This window comes from Nanorana parkeri, unplaced genomic scaffold (assembly GCF_000935625.1).
Source record: "Nanorana parkeri isolate BGI_ZX_2015 unplaced genomic scaffold, ASM93562v1 scaffold353, whole genome shotgun sequence".
Lineage (NCBI taxonomy): Eukaryota > Metazoa > Chordata > Amphibia > Anura > Dicroglossidae > Nanorana > Nanorana parkeri.
In genome coordinates, this window is record NW_017306621.1 from 470,391 (window position 1) to 489,041 (window position 18,651).

General features: G+C 41.9%; 1 protein-coding gene across 1 annotated transcript in view; it reads left to right on the top strand.

Annotated features, from left to right (window-relative positions):
• The window catches only part of KIF11 (kinesin family member 11), a 35,455-nt gene extending 17,132 nt beyond the window's left edge, over window positions 1-18,323 (top strand). The window contains exons 9-23 of the mRNA XM_018558683.1: window positions 472-714; window positions 1,883-1,978; window positions 2,066-2,154; window positions 2,689-2,776; window positions 4,074-4,262; window positions 6,946-7,153; window positions 7,270-7,442; window positions 9,072-9,197; window positions 10,045-10,203; window positions 11,573-11,700; window positions 12,130-12,409; window positions 13,487-13,709; window positions 15,167-15,321; window positions 16,060-16,170; window positions 18,006-18,323. Of these exons, the coding sequence (XP_018414185.1) occupies window positions 472-714; window positions 1,883-1,978; window positions 2,066-2,154; window positions 2,689-2,776; window positions 4,074-4,262; window positions 6,946-7,153; window positions 7,270-7,442; window positions 9,072-9,197; window positions 10,045-10,203; window positions 11,573-11,700; window positions 12,130-12,409; window positions 13,487-13,709; window positions 15,167-15,321; window positions 16,060-16,170; window positions 18,006-18,131 (2,394 nt within the window). The 3' untranslated portion in view covers window positions 18,132-18,323. The remainder of the gene's footprint in view (window positions 1-471; window positions 715-1,882; window positions 1,979-2,065; window positions 2,155-2,688; window positions 2,777-4,073; window positions 4,263-6,945; window positions 7,154-7,269; window positions 7,443-9,071; window positions 9,198-10,044; window positions 10,204-11,572; window positions 11,701-12,129; window positions 12,410-13,486; window positions 13,710-15,166; window positions 15,322-16,059; window positions 16,171-18,005) is intronic.
• The last annotated feature ends 328 nt before the right edge of the window (window positions 18,324-18,651 follow it).

The window sequence follows — 18,651 nt, forward strand, 5'->3', positions numbered from 1 at the left end:
ACTATAATTAATATAAAAAAATTCTAAAAAAAAAAATAATCAAAACTTGTGAAAAAAGTGTTTTTTCTTCTAGTTTTTTCCCAATTTTTTTATTTTATTCAAACTAAGTGAGGGGTTAGGTACACATATGTGATATAATTATATAGCCCTATCTGTCCTCTAAAAAACAATATATAATATTTATGTGTACATTTAGTAAGAAAGTATATTACTGCTGTGGAAGAATCACACAGCAAAAATGTAAAAAATGTGTCAGTCATTTATGAACAGAACCTGAAAACTAGCTCAGTCATGAAGGGGTTAAAGGTCTTCTTTCTATTTATCTAAACATGGAGGACCTCATTACAGTCTCTTTATTCTTTTAGTTATGACAGAGGTTTGAGTTCTCAGTCTATCACATCCACCAGTGATCATCCTGTATGAAGCCAGTTTAGATTGCCCTATTAACCTTTTTATAAATGTCTTTTGCAGGTTGATTTGGCTGGAAGTGAGAACATAGGCCGCTCTGGAGCTGTAGACAAGAGAGCCCGTGAAGCTGGAAATATAAATCAGTCTTTGCTAACTTTGGGCAGGGTTATCACAGCCCTGGTAGAGAGAGCTCCGCATATCCCATACAGGGAATCTAAGCTCACAAGAATCCTGCAGGACTCTCTGGGAGGAAGAACAAAAACGTCAATCATTGCTACGGTCTCTCCGGCCTCCATTAACCTAGAGGTAATTAGTGCTTTCTCCCAATGTTTTCTACCATGGAAGTACTTTGACACCAGTACGTTTTTGATTTGCTGTGATCTGATAAATATTCAAAGTACATGGAAAAGCTCTCTATCAAAGTTTTATGTCCACTTATATTATTTGAAATGGAAATTTTTCAGTTTTTGCCCCCCTCACCCTCTTTGTACAAGATGGCTCTGGGACAGTTTTCCAGAGTACATTGGTGTCTGGGGGGAAATGCACTCTTAGGTGCCACTATATTTGCTTTTTATCCTCCAGGCCCAACTGTCATTGCTTCCTGTGTGGTTACGTTGGCACTCTCTATGATAGACCACGCCTGTCCATCATAGTGCCAACGTAACCACACAAGATTGTAGCGCTGCATTGAGAGGGTGATACCACTGCAGGCATTTCAGCAGTGGTCTTGCAGCATTGTCGGCTCTCTCCATGAGATGAGGGGTCATTCTCTTAAAACTGGCAGGGTCAACAGGAAACAGCATTCTATTTACTGGAATGTGTTAGTGCTGCAGATGAAATGAAAGCAGTGCTGCAGATGAAATGAAAGCAGTTTATTACTTTAGTCCAACATTTCTGAACTTTTTTCAGCTTTTAAAAGTATGCAAAATCTCAATGCATCCCCAGTCTAAAATTTTAAAAAAGGTAAATGTTAAGAGTGACGTGGTTCCCTCGAGCATCTATTTAGAGCTTTATCCTAGATAGGGGTCCGGCATTTTAAAAGGCAACCTGCCCACACACACACACACACACACACACACACACACACACACACACACACACACATCCACCGTGTGGTTGGTAGAGCAGATCAAGAGGCAGAATTCTGTACTCCAATAAATGTTGGGGTGCCCAGCTCACCTTCACCATGGAAATGAATTACACTATGTACAAATGTATAGGCAACCCTTGCAAAGCCAGAAGGCACCCCAGGGTGCTGTGGCATGCTGGTTGATGAAGGCTGCTTTAGCTAAGATGGCAAAGTATCCGTTCAAATACTTCAGCTATGCTGAGGAAATAAAGGACCTGTTATGGAAAAGTTACAAAATTGCACTTGGATTTATGTAACCCTTTTTAAATTTGCTTTTATGCAATATATAATTTTGTGCTCCAAATACCTCTTTTGTGTGTTAGAACTGTGCGTTTTTCATGGCAGGAAACTGTGAGCACTTTAGAATATGCCAACCGAGCCAAGAATATCATGAACAAGCCTGAAGTCAACCAGAAACTGACCAAGCGGGCACTGATCAAGGTAAATGTCTGCCATTAGACATACTGCAGTGTTGGAACCATCTTTATAATGACAAAGGCAGTATTGACCGTACACCTTTCTCTTCAGGAATACACAGAGGAGATTGAACGGTTAAAGAGGGACCTTGCAACAGCCAGGGAGAAGAATGGGGTCTACCTCTCCAGTGAAAACTATGAGTATGTTTGTTTTTTTTTACAAGCGTGTCATGTCGGCTCTATTGATCGGGAAGTGAGCAAACGCATACAGTCGCTCGCTCACTCCCCGATCATCTCCCTGCAGAGAGCAGCGACTGTCAGTAACTGCTCCACGCAGGGATTTCCCCCCTACTATCTGATCTTTCAGTGCTGAGTGGAGGAATGCACAGGGGAGGGGTGGGCACAGCTGGCTCTGCCTCTAGATTGACTGAGGGCTCTATCAGCCAGCTGGGTGGATCTCAACCGTATTGTCGGGGTCCATCCCGGCTGCCGCGCTCTTAGTATATAGCGAGCCGTAGCACGCTATATACTGAGCTTTGGGTCACGGGAGGAGGTTAGTATATGTTCTCCTGTAACCCTTAAGAGAACTATGGGATGAAAAGTTTACCCCACAGTTATCTTTTAAGGAGCACCAGCTACCTGGCTCCTGGGATTTGTCCAGGTTGGCTTAGGTTAACTTATATATTTGAGCATAACTATTCTGATTTTATAATTTTTTTATTTTTTTTTACACAGAGAGCTTCAGGGAAAAATTGTGTGTCAAGAAGAACAAATCACAGAATTCATGGAAAAGATTTCTGCCATGGAGGAGGAGCTCAAGAGGGTATTTGTTTATGTTCACCTGCAAAATAAGTTTGCTGCAGTGTAGGGTTAACAAGCCACATTGAAACACACATTATGAACTAGTATAATCCCTCATGTGGAAGCTGCCATTTCTGACTTTTCCTTCCTAAGTCTAGTTGTGTGGTTATCATGCTAGCCCTTTTGTCCTTTTTTAAAATGTAGATTCACTGACCTGGGACAAATCTTCTAAATTTTCCTGATCAGCTAACTTGTAAGTTGTCAGCTTAGGAGAATGTTCAGGAAGTTGGCAATGGTTCCTCCATATTTAAGGCTGGCTTACTTCCTAGAATAGGAACTCCCAACTTTGTGCATTCTCCAATAATGCATACAGGGTTCATGAAAGATGTATCGGGAGCTGTATTCCATTTGCTACTTGGGAAGGGGTGGGGGGTTTCGTACAGCTACATCACCTGGAATATTTGTGCGGTTCTCCACCTCTTGCACATTCAATTCAGGTGATTGCAGTCCCAGTTGCTCCCCCGCATAAAGGAAATCAGACATCCGAGTGTTTGCACACCATCATCCAACACCACATGGTGATGAGGAGCAGAGTATACGTGATGCCATGTTTCATCCTTACTCTGACTTCGTCAGGGTTCCAAGAACAAGTGACCATGTTGCACCCAAAATTTAAAACATGGTCAGAAAAGTAAACTTAGAGCAACAATCAACCTAAAATTTATATTATATCGCAAGTGAGTTGCGCTCGGTCTCGACAAATAAATAAAATAAAATATGTGCACTCTATAGGACGTGAAGAAGTTACTAAGTTCAGATTCTACTGTGAAAAAATTATAAATCTCGATAGTCACTACCTCGGTAATAATTGTGCAATACAACAATCAGGTGTGGGAAAAGGGTTTTCAATCACCAGCCGGTGTATTGATTAGGTGTTTCTGTGTACTAAGCGTACATGGTTTGTCCAAACAAAACCTCTTAATGATGTGACAATCTATTCAAAGACACCAATCCAAATATAAATGACTCGGTGTCACAGATTGGTCGTGTATATATAAATTATTACCGAGGTAGTGACTATCGAGATTTATAATTTTTTCACAGTAGAATCTGAACTTAGTAACTTCTTCACGTCGTATAGAGTGCACATATTTTATTATTTGTCGAGACCGAGCGCAACTCACTTGCGATTTAATAAGTTCACCCACACGCATAGTTGCGGCTGGTCGAACTAATTATTTAGTTATTTAGTTTTCACACCTAGCGCAGTGATTCTTGAATTACTAAAATTTATATTTATTGACTTTATACTCTGGCAGGTGACTGAGCTGTTCTCTGAGAGTAAGAAGGAGTTAGAGGAGTGTAGCACAGTCCTGCAGTATAAGAAGAAGGAACTGGAGGAAACCCAGAAGAACTTGCAGGATTCTAAGTTGCGGCTGTCCCAGGAGGAGTTTGTGGTGTCCGTTCTGGAGACCACAGAGAAGAAGCTTCATAATACTGCTAACAAGGTATTGCAATGACTTGTTTGCCTGCAAATATTACCATGACCGGTCTTGTGTTCACATAATTACCTGTGCTGGATTCTGTAGTAGTTTCTTATTTTAGTAATCTCCATGTCCTGTCTTGCTAGAATTCAGCATTTGTTTTCTGTAGTGTAAACCTTATGATATTTGCTTATACAGAAAGCTTGAGTTTACTGTTGAGTTTAGATTCTGCCTTTTTTCAAAATCATGAAGGAAACTACCTGGCTGTTATAGGCAACTTCTCTACACATATTCTTAGTATTTTATTGTAGAGTATATTACATGTGGGGGAGGAATGAATTGAAGTAACCATGCCAAGCAAAAAACATGAAGGCTGCCATTTATATTCCTGAAAATGTTCACTGACATACTTTGAATAGTTTGTGGCCGTGACCTGGCACAAGTATTATAATGGATATTCCCTGCTATGATCGCTTTCAAGGAAACATTTGCACGTTATTGGGCTTTTGGTTTGTTGACCCGCTGGTCACTCCAGACCTAATATTGGGGATACCTTTACTTCGACTATTCCTTTATGGAAATACAGAATTCTTCTCTTCAATGTGTCTGATCAATAGTATACTTTTTAGTATGATCAAGTTGGAATATACCTTGTCTGTTTTACTATGAGTTGGGCCTAATGTCTACCAGTCTGAGACCATAAGTTGAACATCTGCTGAGGGCATGTCTAGTGTGACGTATGAAGAGTAAATGGTTCAACAGTCGGTCACGATCCAAAGGGAGATTTAATCGTACAAAGATTTCATGCCATTATTTACTTGATTTAAAAGAGAACTATGGTGTAACCTTTTTTTATTCCGTAGTACTCTTTAGGATCACGGGAGAGAATATACTAACCTCCTGTGACCCAAAGCTCGGTATATAGCGGGATATAGCTCGCTATATACTGAGAGCGCCGCAGCCAGGACGAATCCCGACAATGCTGTTGAGATCCACCCAGCTGGCTGATGACAGCTTGCTCTGTCTATCTAGAGGCAGAGCCAACTGTGCCCTCCCCGTCCGTTCCTCCAGTCAGGAGGGGGGAATCCCTGCGGGGAGTGGTGACTGATGATCACCACTCTCTGCAGGGAGATGATCGCAAAGTGAGCGTGCGACCGTATGTGTTCTCTCACCTCCTGATCTATAGACCCGACGTGTGACAGTTTCAATGTTGCACGTCGGCTCTTAACTATTGAGAATGAGTGACAATTACTCACCTCATAGTTCTCCTTTTTAAAGCAGTCGGCTCTGGGGAATCATCATTGTGGCTTAAAGTGATACTAAACTCAGGAGTTAAAGGAGGACTATAGGGTCAGGGCTTTTCCCCCATAGTTCTCCTAAGGGTCACGGGAGAACGCAAACTAGCTTTCTCCCGTGAGCCAAAGCTCAGTATTCCGCGAGCTACAGCTCGCAGTATACCGAGACGCCGCAGCCGGAATGTATCCAGACATTGCTGTCGAGATCCACGCAGCTGAGGGATTGACAGCTGGCTCTGCCTATCCAGAGGCTGTGCCAGCCCCCTCCCCCGTCCAGTCAGCGCTGGAGGATCGGACATGGGAGGGGGGGTGGGATTCCCTGCAGGGAGCTGTGAGTAACAGTCACAGCTTTCTGCAGGGATAGATCGAGAAGTGAGCGAGCGACGGTATGGGTTCGCTCACTTCCAGATCTACTGAGCCGACTGGTGACAGTTTAATTGTCACAGGTCGGCTCAGATTAACCACCCTTCTAAAGGAAGGACAGTGTCAGCACAGTTCAGAGATGATTTGAGGTGCTACAACCGAGTGATGCACACATAAGGTCCAGTTGTGGTAATAGCTAGGTTACTTGATTTTGAAGATTTAACTCCTCAGTTTACTGTCACTTTACCTAGTAAATAACAGACTAGATAAGGTATGGTATGAGAATTTTTAAACTGCAATGGCAGCTTGCTTTTTACACTTTATGTAGTGAAGTCAGGATGACAGCCCCAGAGCCTGAACCTTGAGAAACACATTTGCTCTGAAAGATCCCATATTTCTAGCCTTTAAAATTGCTTTTTAAAAAAAAAAAAGATTTCTTTTGAATAAAATGCAGATTTGGGAGAGTCTTCTGGCACAGTGCTGCCATCTATGTCAGTTAAGATCTCTTCCTTCAAGTAATTCTGCCTGTTGTAAGTTTGTTTGGATTGTGATCCATAAATGCCATGACTTTACATTTTAAACATAAGACACTGTTGAGGGCTACACGTGACCCCCGTGCAGCTCTATACTCGCATATGTGTTGAAGGAACCACCCCGAAGAAGTGTTCATTTGCTGGCTGGAGAACAAACCAGGGCAGTTCTGGGAGGTGTACAGTCAGCTTGTCGGCATTATATCATCTAGCTGCCCACTTCTGCTCAGACATGTTTGAAGTTTGGTTCTTTCCTATCCTCTGGATGTACTTTAGAAAAATTTTATATATATTCTTTGGAAGCTTTGACCATTTACCAGGACCTCAAATATGGAACAGGTGTTAATGGCTTGAGCTTAGAATTTTCCTGAAATTCAGCATGGACTTTATAAATTGCCTTGTTACAATATAACACTGTTTTTTGTAGTGTGTTCAATAAAAAAACAAAAACCTAAATTGTATACAATGCTAAAAATGATTAAAACCTATAAAGGCATTTTTTTTTTCTTTTGTTTTTAGTTACTTGTCACAGTCCAGGAAACCACCGAAGATGTATCTGGCCTCCATGCCAAACTGGATCGTAAAAAGGCTGTGGACCAACATAATGCTGTGGTCCATGAGAGCTTTGCAGAGCAGATGGATAGAATGTTTCATAAAATCCAGAAATCTGTGGAAGATTACAGTGTAAAGCAGCAGGGAATGCAGGATTTCTATATCGGCTCTATAGGTAACAATCTGCCTACGATTTTGTTTTTTTATTCCACAAAAATGTCTAACGTATTTGAAATTTAAAAAAGACATGTTTGCAATTTTAATTTTATACGTACATTTTGTTTTTGGCAGACTCTCACTTGGCTGCGCTGTCTTCTGCATCAAACACCACCACCTCTGCTGTGTCCACGTCCTTTGCTGCTATTGCTGAAACGGTGTCAGTACAAGTGACTCAGAGTACTGAAGAAATATTAAAGCAGGAGGGTCTGTCGTCCCAAGCAAGGGATGATCTGCAAAAGCGGATGGTGAGTTGGGAGAGATCTTTTGGTCCTCCCCTATTTTTTTTTTTTTTTTTTTTTCAAAAGTTTGGAACCTTATCACTGAGCTAACTTAACAGGCCCTTGCCTTCCTGCTGTTGTGACGGCATCCTAAACAGTTATTGGCCTGGGAAATTTGAAACCTACTTCTAAAAAAGGATGTACTTAATTATATTGTTTGGTAGCACATCCTCCTGCTTATTGCAGCCATGGAACCTATTTTTCTTACCTTTTTAAAGCTTAACTCTTAGAAACATTTTTAAAAGTCCCTTTCAGTAGTGCTTCCCTGCATCCAATTCAAGGGTTAGATGCATTTCATCTAGGGAAAGCTAAAAGACCAAATCTACTTACCTTATTCATAAATTCCTACCTAGCAGTCGTTGTCTTCTTTGCTGCTCCTTGGTTTCTTCTCTTGCAATGCAGGCCTGCTGGTCCTGCATGCATGTGATGTAAGAATGTTTGCATTCAATAAGAACAGCAGATTTGGGAAGCTGGTTGTGCACTTAGGAGAAAACCTGCAGGAGCGAGATATAGACTAAGTATATGGTTTGTTGTGGGGGTTTTTGTCGTGTCCTCCTCCTCCTACCCCCCCACCCCCCCACAACAAATTGAGCTTTTTAAAGTTTTCAGTGCAGGGGAGCTCCATGGCATGGTCAATTTATTCTGCTCAGCATTCAGCTTTACACTGGCCAAAATGCCCATTCAAGTGTATGAAAGCCCAAACGTTTTATATACTGGGAAGGGTTAAACCCTTGTCTGTTTCTAGTTGGGGCGATTTTTTTTCCTGCACTTCCTATCCTGGAGGCACAGATAATAAGAGAAGATCTCTCTAAGGTAAGTTGAATTCCCCTCTTAGATGGTTGTCACCAGCACAAGGGTCCCCTGGAAGATTCCATGTCCTGGTGACAACTCAGAATTTTGGATTTTAATTTTGTCTCCGATCAGTGACAAGAAAACATAAACCGGACACAGACCACAATGAAAACGTAACCCTTAACTACAAATTGGGGAAAATGTTTTCCTACACATACCCTTTGGAAATATGTTTAAGGTATGAAGGCACAAAATACTACCGGCCATGTGTAGGTTAGCTGGACTAGCATGAATGTTCTTCCGTAGATATTCACTGCTGATTAAATCACTTATTATGGATGTTGCTCCTTGAATTTGTTACTTGCAGAATCGGCTGAGCACTGGCACTGATGTCCTGATTTAGGGTGGCTCCTTACCCTTGCAGGATCTTATGGAGCCACCCAGGTGTGTGCTAGTAAGCTGTGTGTTTCTGCACAAACACACAGGCACAGCAAAGCAAGACACTTCTCCAAGCTAGTAAATGGCTGCTGGAGACTCTGCTCTCCCTTGTGATCGTGTACTGGACAGGAAGTTCAGGGAAGTGGAACAGAGTTGGGAGTTGTTTGGAAACATGATGACTCAAGTCTTTAGGCAAAAATGTAAAGTAATACCGTACTTTGCTGGGCAATGCATATTTGATCCAGAGTCATTATTAAAAAGGTTTTGGGAGTTTAATACTACTTTAAGTGATCTGTTGTCCTCAGTCATGATGTGATTTATGCCTGCTTTATGAAAATGGTGTCATCTTCTGTCTTTCCCTGCCAGGCTGAATTCCGTTTCACTCTCCAGAAAGCCCTCACAACAGACTTGCTGCCAGTTGTAACCTCCGTTTTACATCTGAATTCTAACTTGAGTCAATGCTTACAAACTTTCTTCAGTGTTGCAGACAAGGTAAGTTCTCTCTGATTATCACTGTCAAGCTGGCCACCCACAGCACAAATTATGGCTAATTCCTGCTAAATCTTATCGAAATTCAAGCTGTGGTGGCCCTGCAGTCAAGTTTTAAGGGAGACTGGTGGAAAATGTATTGCCCAGTGACTGTGCAGGTATTCTGACATTGGTGGGTGCCAGAATGCATTAGCCCAGCAGTGGAGAAGGGGCTAGATCTAGTTCGGTGGGTGGGGACAAAAAGGTAAGGAAACTTACTTTTAAAAAGGGAAAAAAAATCTGTTGCTTTGCACTGCATGGACAAACCACAGCTTGACTTTAATATTTATTCTAAGTATATAGCATTGACCATTTATGCAGCACTTTTACATAATGTACATTCACATCAGTCCATTTACCCTCAAGGCGATTACAATCGAAGGTCCCTACGTCACACGCATACATCCATGCACACACATACTAGGGCCAGTTTAAGACCGGAGTCGATTAACCTCCCCAGCATGATTTGGGAGTGTGGGAGGTAACCAGATACATGGCGAAAACCCATGCAAACTCCATGTAGATAATGTCCTGGTTGGGCATCAAGCAAGGATACCAGTGCTGCAAGGCAAAGGTGCTAACCACTAAGCCATTGGACAATGGACACTATGGCAAAGATTTACAATAACCCTCAATCAAGTATTTATTTTAGTCCAGCTCCTCTAAACTTAGTTGGCATAGATACACTGGTTATAGATTTAAACTGTTACTAAGTGAGCAATTGTGAAAAGGGTTGTAATTCGGGTCATAGTACTAAATTCTTTTTGGATGTGCTGTAATCTTGCTAAATAATGGTGTGATTTGCCTTCAGGTGGCCGCCCATAAAGAAGACATGAAACGATTTTTCACCGATCATTCTATGATGCTGCACAAGTTGCGTCTGGATTCCACATCCGCTCTGTCCAGTATTCAGTCAGAGTCCCAGTGTTTGAGAGAGGAGATCCAGGCTGCTCAGACGTTGCATTCAGAGGTACAGCCCAGACATCTTTTCTGTCCAGAGAATGCCATTGTAGCAACTAAGATATCTGTGAGAACCCTAAAATGTGGCCTGTTGTGAAAATGCTAGCTTCCCTGGCTGTCCTCTTATGTGTAGTTGATTTATCAAGAGTCGAGAATTTTTAGGGGAGATTCAAAGAGGGAGTTTTATAATGCTTATAGCAAATCAGTCTTCTAGTTCTCGCTGGTCCTGTTTAGCACCCCATGGTAATCTGAACACCAAAAAAAACTGTTTTATTGACTTAAAGTGACTCTAAACTCAGGCGTTAAATCTGAAAAATACATTCAAGTACCCTAACTATTAACAGAAATGTATTTTATTTGTGTATCGCTCGGCTGTAGATCCTCAAATCATTTCTGAATTGGTGCCGACGCTGTCCTTCCTTCTGGAGGGTAGCTACTTATGGTTCCTGCGTGTGTTGTAAAGTAGCCACCGCTCCAAGCTTACTCCCATGATGGACTACAATCTCACGTTTAGTTTGCATTGAAATTATGGTTAATCATGGGAGTCATCTTGGAGTGGTGGCTAATTTACAACACACACAGGGTCCATGGGGAACAAACGTAGCCACCCTCCAGAATAAAGGACAGTGTCTGCACCAGTTCAGGGATAATTTGAGGGTCTATGGTGATGCACAAATAAAATACATTTTATGTTAATGGTTAGGATACTTGAATTTAGTTAATATTTAAACACCTGAGTTTAGTGTCACGTTAAAGAATCCCTTTCAGACAAAGTGCACTCTACTTTTTGCCATTTCCCACCTTCCTCCACAGAAGCAAACTGGCCAAGATTCAATGCCCTCTGACACCCTGCACCTTAGGTCCTTTCTTTCCTGCCTGCGCAATAGAGTCCCATAGAAGTCTATAGGGCTCGTCTCTTGGCCGGGAGAGGGAGGTAGACAAGCCCAAAAGAAGTCTGGGGTTCTACTGTGCAGGCGTGGCCAAGATGGAGAAGGCTTGGGACACGGGATGTAAACAATCCCTAGAGCTTGAAGGAGTTGAATCGACGTAAGAATACATCTGTGGAGGAAGAGGATGGAATCTGTTTGCTCAGGACATGGGGGATGTTTTAAATTGCACTTATTGTTTAACCTTCTTATGAGTCTAATTTCTGTCAGGTGAGTGGAGGTAACCATTAGCGATCCAATTGTCGGCCTTCATTTTTCCCAAACCGTTTTTGTGATCAGCGATTTGTGAGACTCTTCTTTTCTAGTGCGCGTAACACAACAGGTGTCAATCTGGATGTCTTGTGCTTAACTGTATGAAGAAATTAAATCTTATCCTGCTTTCCTTTGAGACTCTGACACCGCCTTATTTTGTTTTTGCTTCTTTTAATGCAGGAAGTAAATAAACTCATAAGTTCCATGCAAAATCAGTTGAGCTTATTTTCTCAAACCTTCCAAGGACTTCTGAGTAAAGAAGAAAAGTTACAGAAATCTACAGGATTACTGCGGGAAGATCTGGATAAGTACGTACCTTTTTAGTGGTGTTTACATGGCAGTGGTAGTTGTAATACAGTTCTTTTGATTATTCAGGTTGCTTGCGCTGGTTTGTTTCAAGAAAATGAGGCCTGTCGGCTCAATGACTGAATTAATTGTAAGATTGTTTTATCTAAAATCGGGGGTTACTGTGGACTAAAGTGAATGAATAAGCTGCATCTTGTTGCTTTTTTTGTCTGGACAGCATTGGAGTGCCCTTGTGTCAAATGTAATGGGATAACATGTCTGCCCGTATTGGATCTTCTGTGTTTCCCATTATAACCCTGACTAGTTAAATCAACAAGGCGTAATTAAGTTTTGTGATATGGGCTTTATTGTAATAACCTGGAAATAATCCAGAACCATACACCATAATAGTTCTGTCTTCATATTCTCATTTATCATTGTTCCGCTTGCAGTGTTACATGTGAAGCCATTGAACAAACTTCCACCCACCACAGTACATTTGTGGACCAGTGTGCAGCCATAGAGGGTGAGATCCGGCAGCAGGCAGGATCCAACATAAGCAGCGTAGAGGAGTCCAGCAGACAGTGCGAGAAGCTCAGCTCCAGTATTACTGCTATATCAAAAGACACAGAAGAGTGGTGTGATGTTACCACCAAGGCAATGGCATCTGCTGCTCAACAGCAGGAAGCCTATTTCCAGCTTGCCAAGATACAGCTCCAAAGTTTCCAAAAGGTAAAGCATTTGTTTCAAAATTGCCGTATTTACTGGATGCCTGTTGAACTATGCTCAGTCATAGATGACTTGGTCATCTTTTCTTCTTCTGAAGACCTTCCTTTTTATATGTGCCTGATTTTTATTTGCATGTTACTAGGTGCCAGACTTCTCTGCCCACCTTCCAAAGTGCCTGCAGGTGCTCTCACTGGACAGGGTGTGGATAGAAGAAGTGGGGTTTAGCCCAGTGGTCTGGCCCCTCCCATATATAAAAACATTTCCCCAATCATCTTCCAGGACAGCAACCTGAGAGATGATTGGTTCCACCTTCTACAGGAAACACAATTAGCAAAACAGTTAAAAGCCCCTCCCCTTCCCCTCGTACCTCAGTTTAGATTGTGTTTCCTACCGTCCAGGACCACGTCACGTTTGTTCTTTTTCTTCCTGACCGGTTGGCCTTGAGGTCACGGATCCCCCTCTGTGCGGCTCTGCTGTTGAAGGTGTTTTCCCTCCCTTCTGGCCTTGCTGTAGAGCGGAGGGGTGTTTTTCCCTATGTTGTTTGAAAGGCCAGGATCTGGTTCCTTTCTTCCCTTAAAGGATCCACTCCTGAGGCCCCCAGGACTGGACCCTGTCCTGCTTCCCCCTGCTTGATGTAGGAACCTCTAAGCATTATAAAGGTCCTGGTCAACAGGCTTTTGTCCGCTTCAGGACTTTTCTGGCTATAAGTCTGTGGGAATGTAAAAGCTGCTAAAGCAGTTAATTCTGGTCTCGGAAGCATCTCAAACGGATGTCAGAAGTATGCTGCATTTGCCAATTAAAGAACAAGTAGAGCCATACCCTTATTTTTGGCTTTATTTGTCTTCTGGGTCACAGGAGTACATTTGCTAATGTGCTCTTGTAACCCAACGTAAGCAGATAGTGGGCCAATGCCTGATCATTTGCGCCGCAGCCGTGAAGGATCCCAAAAGTATTGTCTGAATACCACGTTTCTGGATAATGTCAAAATAAGCCAGCCATTTAGATAGTGAATGGTCATTCAATTTTAAATGCCTAAAACTAGATATTGTGCTAAGGTAGAACTGTTCTTGTGATGTGCAGGATGTGGGAAGCTTCTGTGAATCCTCGATGGAGAATATTACGGGTATGGTCAACCAGCAGCGGGTGTCTGAGGAGAAAGGTTTATCCAGACTGGTGGAACAAGTTAATGATGACAAGCAGTCCGTTGTGGAGCAGAAGCTGGAACTGTGTGAACAAGCACAAGATGGACTCGGGAAAGTTCACTCCTACCTTACACATGAGCTAAGGAATGATGTTCCTACTGGTGAGTATTAGGATGTATTTTTGCAGTCCAATTTTAATTTCTAATTTGTTTTTGGTGCTTTTATCAAATGGCAGTTGCTTGATATGTAGAGACAATTGGACAGATTTAGTTGTGATATCAAATAAGTGGCCCTTTAGTCTTTTAAAAGTAAACTACGGGCCAATATAAATGACAAATCTAGCTCTGTGTTCATTTTGTCAATATGCATGTAGTGTAATAACTTTACTTTTTTTAATTTTGGCCTCTTGCAATCTTCCATACAGCAGCACCTGGGGTAGGGGAATGGAGGGGCAGGACTGGAACCCATTTGGGTCTGCTGCATGCAAATATTCTGCCAGGGAACATGGTGATATTCTTAATCTGATTTAGTGCTTGGTTGGCAGGCCATATGGTACTGCATAGATATATGGGACTGAAACGAACCGAGACTAAGCACCCGGTAGCTATATAGTGGTAGAATATGGGATGGGAGGTATAAACACAACATTGTTTTGTGTTTATACCTTTTTGTTCTAAATCTCTACATGCTTCCAGGTAAAAAATAATTTTTTATTAAAGGGGAGCGTTCTTTACCAATCTAAAGTCTGCCAAAAGAACCAAAATTTAAGGCATGCCAACTGTCAAGGTTGCCAGTGTCCTAATTTCAGATCTCCACCAAACTTTCATGACCTTAGTTGCTGCTGTCATAGCCGATTTGTGCAGCTGTGGCAGCTGCAATCCAAATAGAGGCCAAGATGGTACCTTCCTTGGCTATAAGGGATGGGAGGTTGTAGTTCTGCTTTAAGTGCACCAGCTTCCCAGCTGGTGCAATGCTTTGTCCTTTCAGCCCTTTGTCCGAGGGGTGGGCTCATGGTCAGAGGTAGCCTGGCCAATCAGAAACCAAGGTACTTCTGATCTATACACCTGATGTGCATGCCTGGCCGTGAATTAGGCTTTTCTTTTTTTAATTTCCCAGCTAATTCTAGGATCAAAAACGTCCTCATTTTAAATATTTCTCAATGGCTACAAAGGATGTTGTGTGCATCAAATGTTTTTGCAAGTCCAGATATTCCCTTCTATATGTAGCAGTGACATCATCACTGTGCTGTACATAGCCTGTGCAGAGCTGTGGGAGGGACCAAGCAGGCCTCACCCGCTACATGCTGCGTGCAGTTCTACCGGAGGGGGCGGAGACCAGACCAGTTACCCTGCACAAGGAGAACAGTAGAGACTGGTCTGTATTACTCTGCAAAGAGTGTCACATAGGATTACTGCACAGATCTTGAAGAAATGCACAAAGCTCACAAAGATTCGAGTAACAACACTTGTAGTTAGACAATATTGCTTATCCCAGAGTTCAACTTTAACTCTTTGTATTAGTAAGATTAAATACAGGATGTATGTAGTCACTATTTGACTGCAAATCTGAAATCTTAGTTCTTACAGGAGGTTAATGGACATATTTTTGTGATTTCCAGGTACAACACCCCAGAGGAAGAAATACGTTTACCCCTCTATGCTCTTAAAGAGTGCACCCAGGGATGTTCTTCTGGAGCAGCACAAAAAGACACAAGAGGAGTTTCAGGTTGCGATTACCAGCGTCATGTCCATACCAGAGGAGCCTGTGGATCAGGTATATCGCTATTTAAACCAGCTTTTCTGACTCCTGGCATATTGGACATCTAATTATATTTGTACATTTTAACCAAGGAAGAGTTTAAAGTACCAATGTATTTCCTTTGTTTCATTGATATAGCTGGATTATGACCGATTTTAGCTTGCATGATACTTACAACTGTAGATACTGTCTAAATATAATGTTCGTTTCTTCCACCCCCCTTGGCTGGAGCATTAGTAAGAGTTGTTTAAATTTTCCCTTCAAAAATGTATTTTTGCTTTTTATGTACCTCTTTAAAGAGATCTGGTCACCTTGCCCATGCAGGGAAGCAGTGACCGCAATCCGTAGGTCATGGGAGAGTGCTTGGGCTTAGTGATTGGCTCCTAGCCCTGGTCACTATCGCACTGAAGCATGCATGCTCCTCATACCTGGATGTGCCAGGTGTTTTCACTGTGTTAGGGAGCGGCATAAAAGCACAGGCTAGGTGATGAGGAGGGTCATGGGAGCCCTTGGCAGAGACTGTAACATTGCCCTCTATGGGCAGCACAATGACAGGATCTCTAAGATCTCTATTGCTTATGCCGTTAACTGAAATGCATTTGTGTGCCCATAAAGTTTCCAGTCTTGTGCAGGTGAATTTTAACAAAATAATGGTTCGTCAAATGATTTGATGCTTAAACACAGGTTCCCTTCTCCTAAATGCCTACTCGATATTAAATCGGGTCCTAAATTCTATTTTTTTTTTTTCATCAGGATTCTCTGGAAGATGAGCCACTGGCCGTTAATGACAGCATTATGAGTGAGAAATCCATTGTAGATGTCAACGTTCTTTGCCAAGAAAACGGTGGTGTCCCCTTCTTCCAGGTAAAATCAATTCCTAAATTCTAGCAGCATTTCAGATAGCCTGCCTAAACCAAAGATTTCCATCATTGGACTTCTAGCTTCAGGGAATCTACTGGAAAAGTGTGTTTGCTTCCCAAGGTGGAAGACAGTTAACCGCCCCCCTCTCCACTTCCTTGTAATGGCCACATCTGGTTGACTGACCCAGAAACCCTGCTATAGAAATTACAGAACTATCACTCACCAAAGTCACTGAAATGTATAGGACGCTAGTGACTGATTTCAACGACCCAGATTCCAAAATGTCAGCTTGTGCAATGACCAATTGTCTAATGAAACACCCAACACTACACTCACTACATAATTTACAATGATCTAATAACCATTTTTTTATTTGTGGGGTGTCTGGTTCCCCTGAAGACACCCCCCTCATCTTCATTTTAGGATGGGGGAGCTGAGTGATTTCTGTAAAGGCTGCGGGGCTGTATAAGAAATCTTTGCAGTCATTTACATGCTACATGAGTGTGAACAAATGCCAAGTCGCAAGGTTCTCAAAACAAGCAAAAAATGAGCATTGCATTTGCCGTGCCATTTGTTATTGCTGCACAAAACGCATCTTTTGTGTGTGTAAAAACAGGAGTTTAAATAAACGTGTCTAACTCAAACTTAAAAAAGGTACATGAACTTCTTTGCCGCATGTAGGACAGCTGATTGAAATGAATGGGCTGCTGTAGGAGTGATGCACAAAAAAACGTAAAGCCGCACGCTGCAAGTATGAATGTAAGATTGAGGTGATGGATAGCTTTAGATAAATCCCTAGTTGCTGGAAACGGCAACATTTTTCTTGTGCTCCAGATTTGATGGGTTCTATATCCGGCAGTAAAAGCATTGTTACTGCTCTGCTGCCAATGTGACATCCATCACCGCTCTCCAGGTCACATAATGAGCAGCAGAGATGTGTTTTTACTCCAGGAGTGGGGAAGAAGAAAGATTGAAACTCCTTTTTTATTAGGTCATTTGTAAAAGCAGCAGGACTGTGATGGCTGAGGTGATACAGATGAGGATCGTATTGCTGTTTCCATTCGGGGTTGCCTAACAAAGAAGGAATTTAAATCTTAATGGGTATACCGTATGATCTCCAAAAAACAGGTGAACTACCCATCACTGCAGTTTATGGAGTAGTATTGGCCTATTTGACAAGATGCTTGACTTGCAATGCTGATGGTCCTAGGTTGACCTCACACCGGGGACTCTTATTGCATGGAGTTTGTATGTTTGTTGCACATTTGACTTTCTTTTTCATAATCCGCTTAAGTTTAAACAGGTCCCTCGCTTTTCTTTTTTCTTTTTCTTCTCGCACTGATGTCATCACTGGAGAATTTTGCCTTGCTTCAACAGTGTGACGATCCCCATTGGGACTTTGCATCCCACTGGGTTTGGTCATGCACTCCATTGAATCTGTTGTGTACCGAGCATGGTTATCCTTGCGCTTTTTGGGTTTTTTATTTTGTGTTTTAGCAATCCCAGGATTGGGCCAGACAGTTGTAAGGTTGTGTCCTTCTGTCAATAGTCCCCGTATCAGCCTCTTAAGACCTACAATAGTAAGGGGGGTGATATGGTGCCGGTGGGGGCGTGCAATTCCTTCTTGATACCAGCCAGGATAATGTTTTTTATTTATGCTGTATGCCTACACCATCGCTAATGTTCATGTTGACACTTAACCATATTCTGTTTCTTTTTGTTGTATGGAGATTTTTGCCCATCTTGTATTTCCTTTGTATTCCCCAATAAAAACTTTTGTAACAGAATAACATAATCTGACACGATTTCTTTCCCCCACCGCTCACTTTGTTGAATAGCAAAAGAAAGGACACAGGAAAGAAAAAGAGAACAAAGCAAATGGGAGCATTTTGGAGAGGTCCAAAGTTTCAGAAGAAGAACCATCTGTCCCGAGATCCAAACTTCCTCTGAGGATCCAGAACTGAGAAATGGGAATTTCTGTGTAAATAGTGTACAACCTTCCTTGTGGAAAACTTTTATATATATTTTAGTCTTTGTAATTATTTTCATATGCGGGTATAGTAGAACTTTCAGACTGTTTGTCAAGGTCTTTTTTTTTTATATATGTTTTAACATTAAACCTACCAAGCTTGTTAACTTTTGGCAGCTCAAACAGTAAATGCAATAAATAATTATATTCATATTTATGTATGATCTTGTGTATCATTTTTCTACCCACATTTTGTATGTTTTTAAATGCGGCACCAACTTTTTTTTTTTTCTTTTTTCAGCTTTAACCCCTACAAGCTTATAACATCAGCTGTACACTCAAATCAAACCTGAAAATGTTGTTTGGGGTTTTTTTTTGTTTAAGACTTTACACCTTTTTGTTGGGGTGACGCACCTTCCACATGTTGGTAAATGGCATTCCAATGCCTTAAGGCAGTGGACCTGTGTTGCAGTGCACCACAATGCGTGCTGATACAATTCCATATCTTGTGGGGC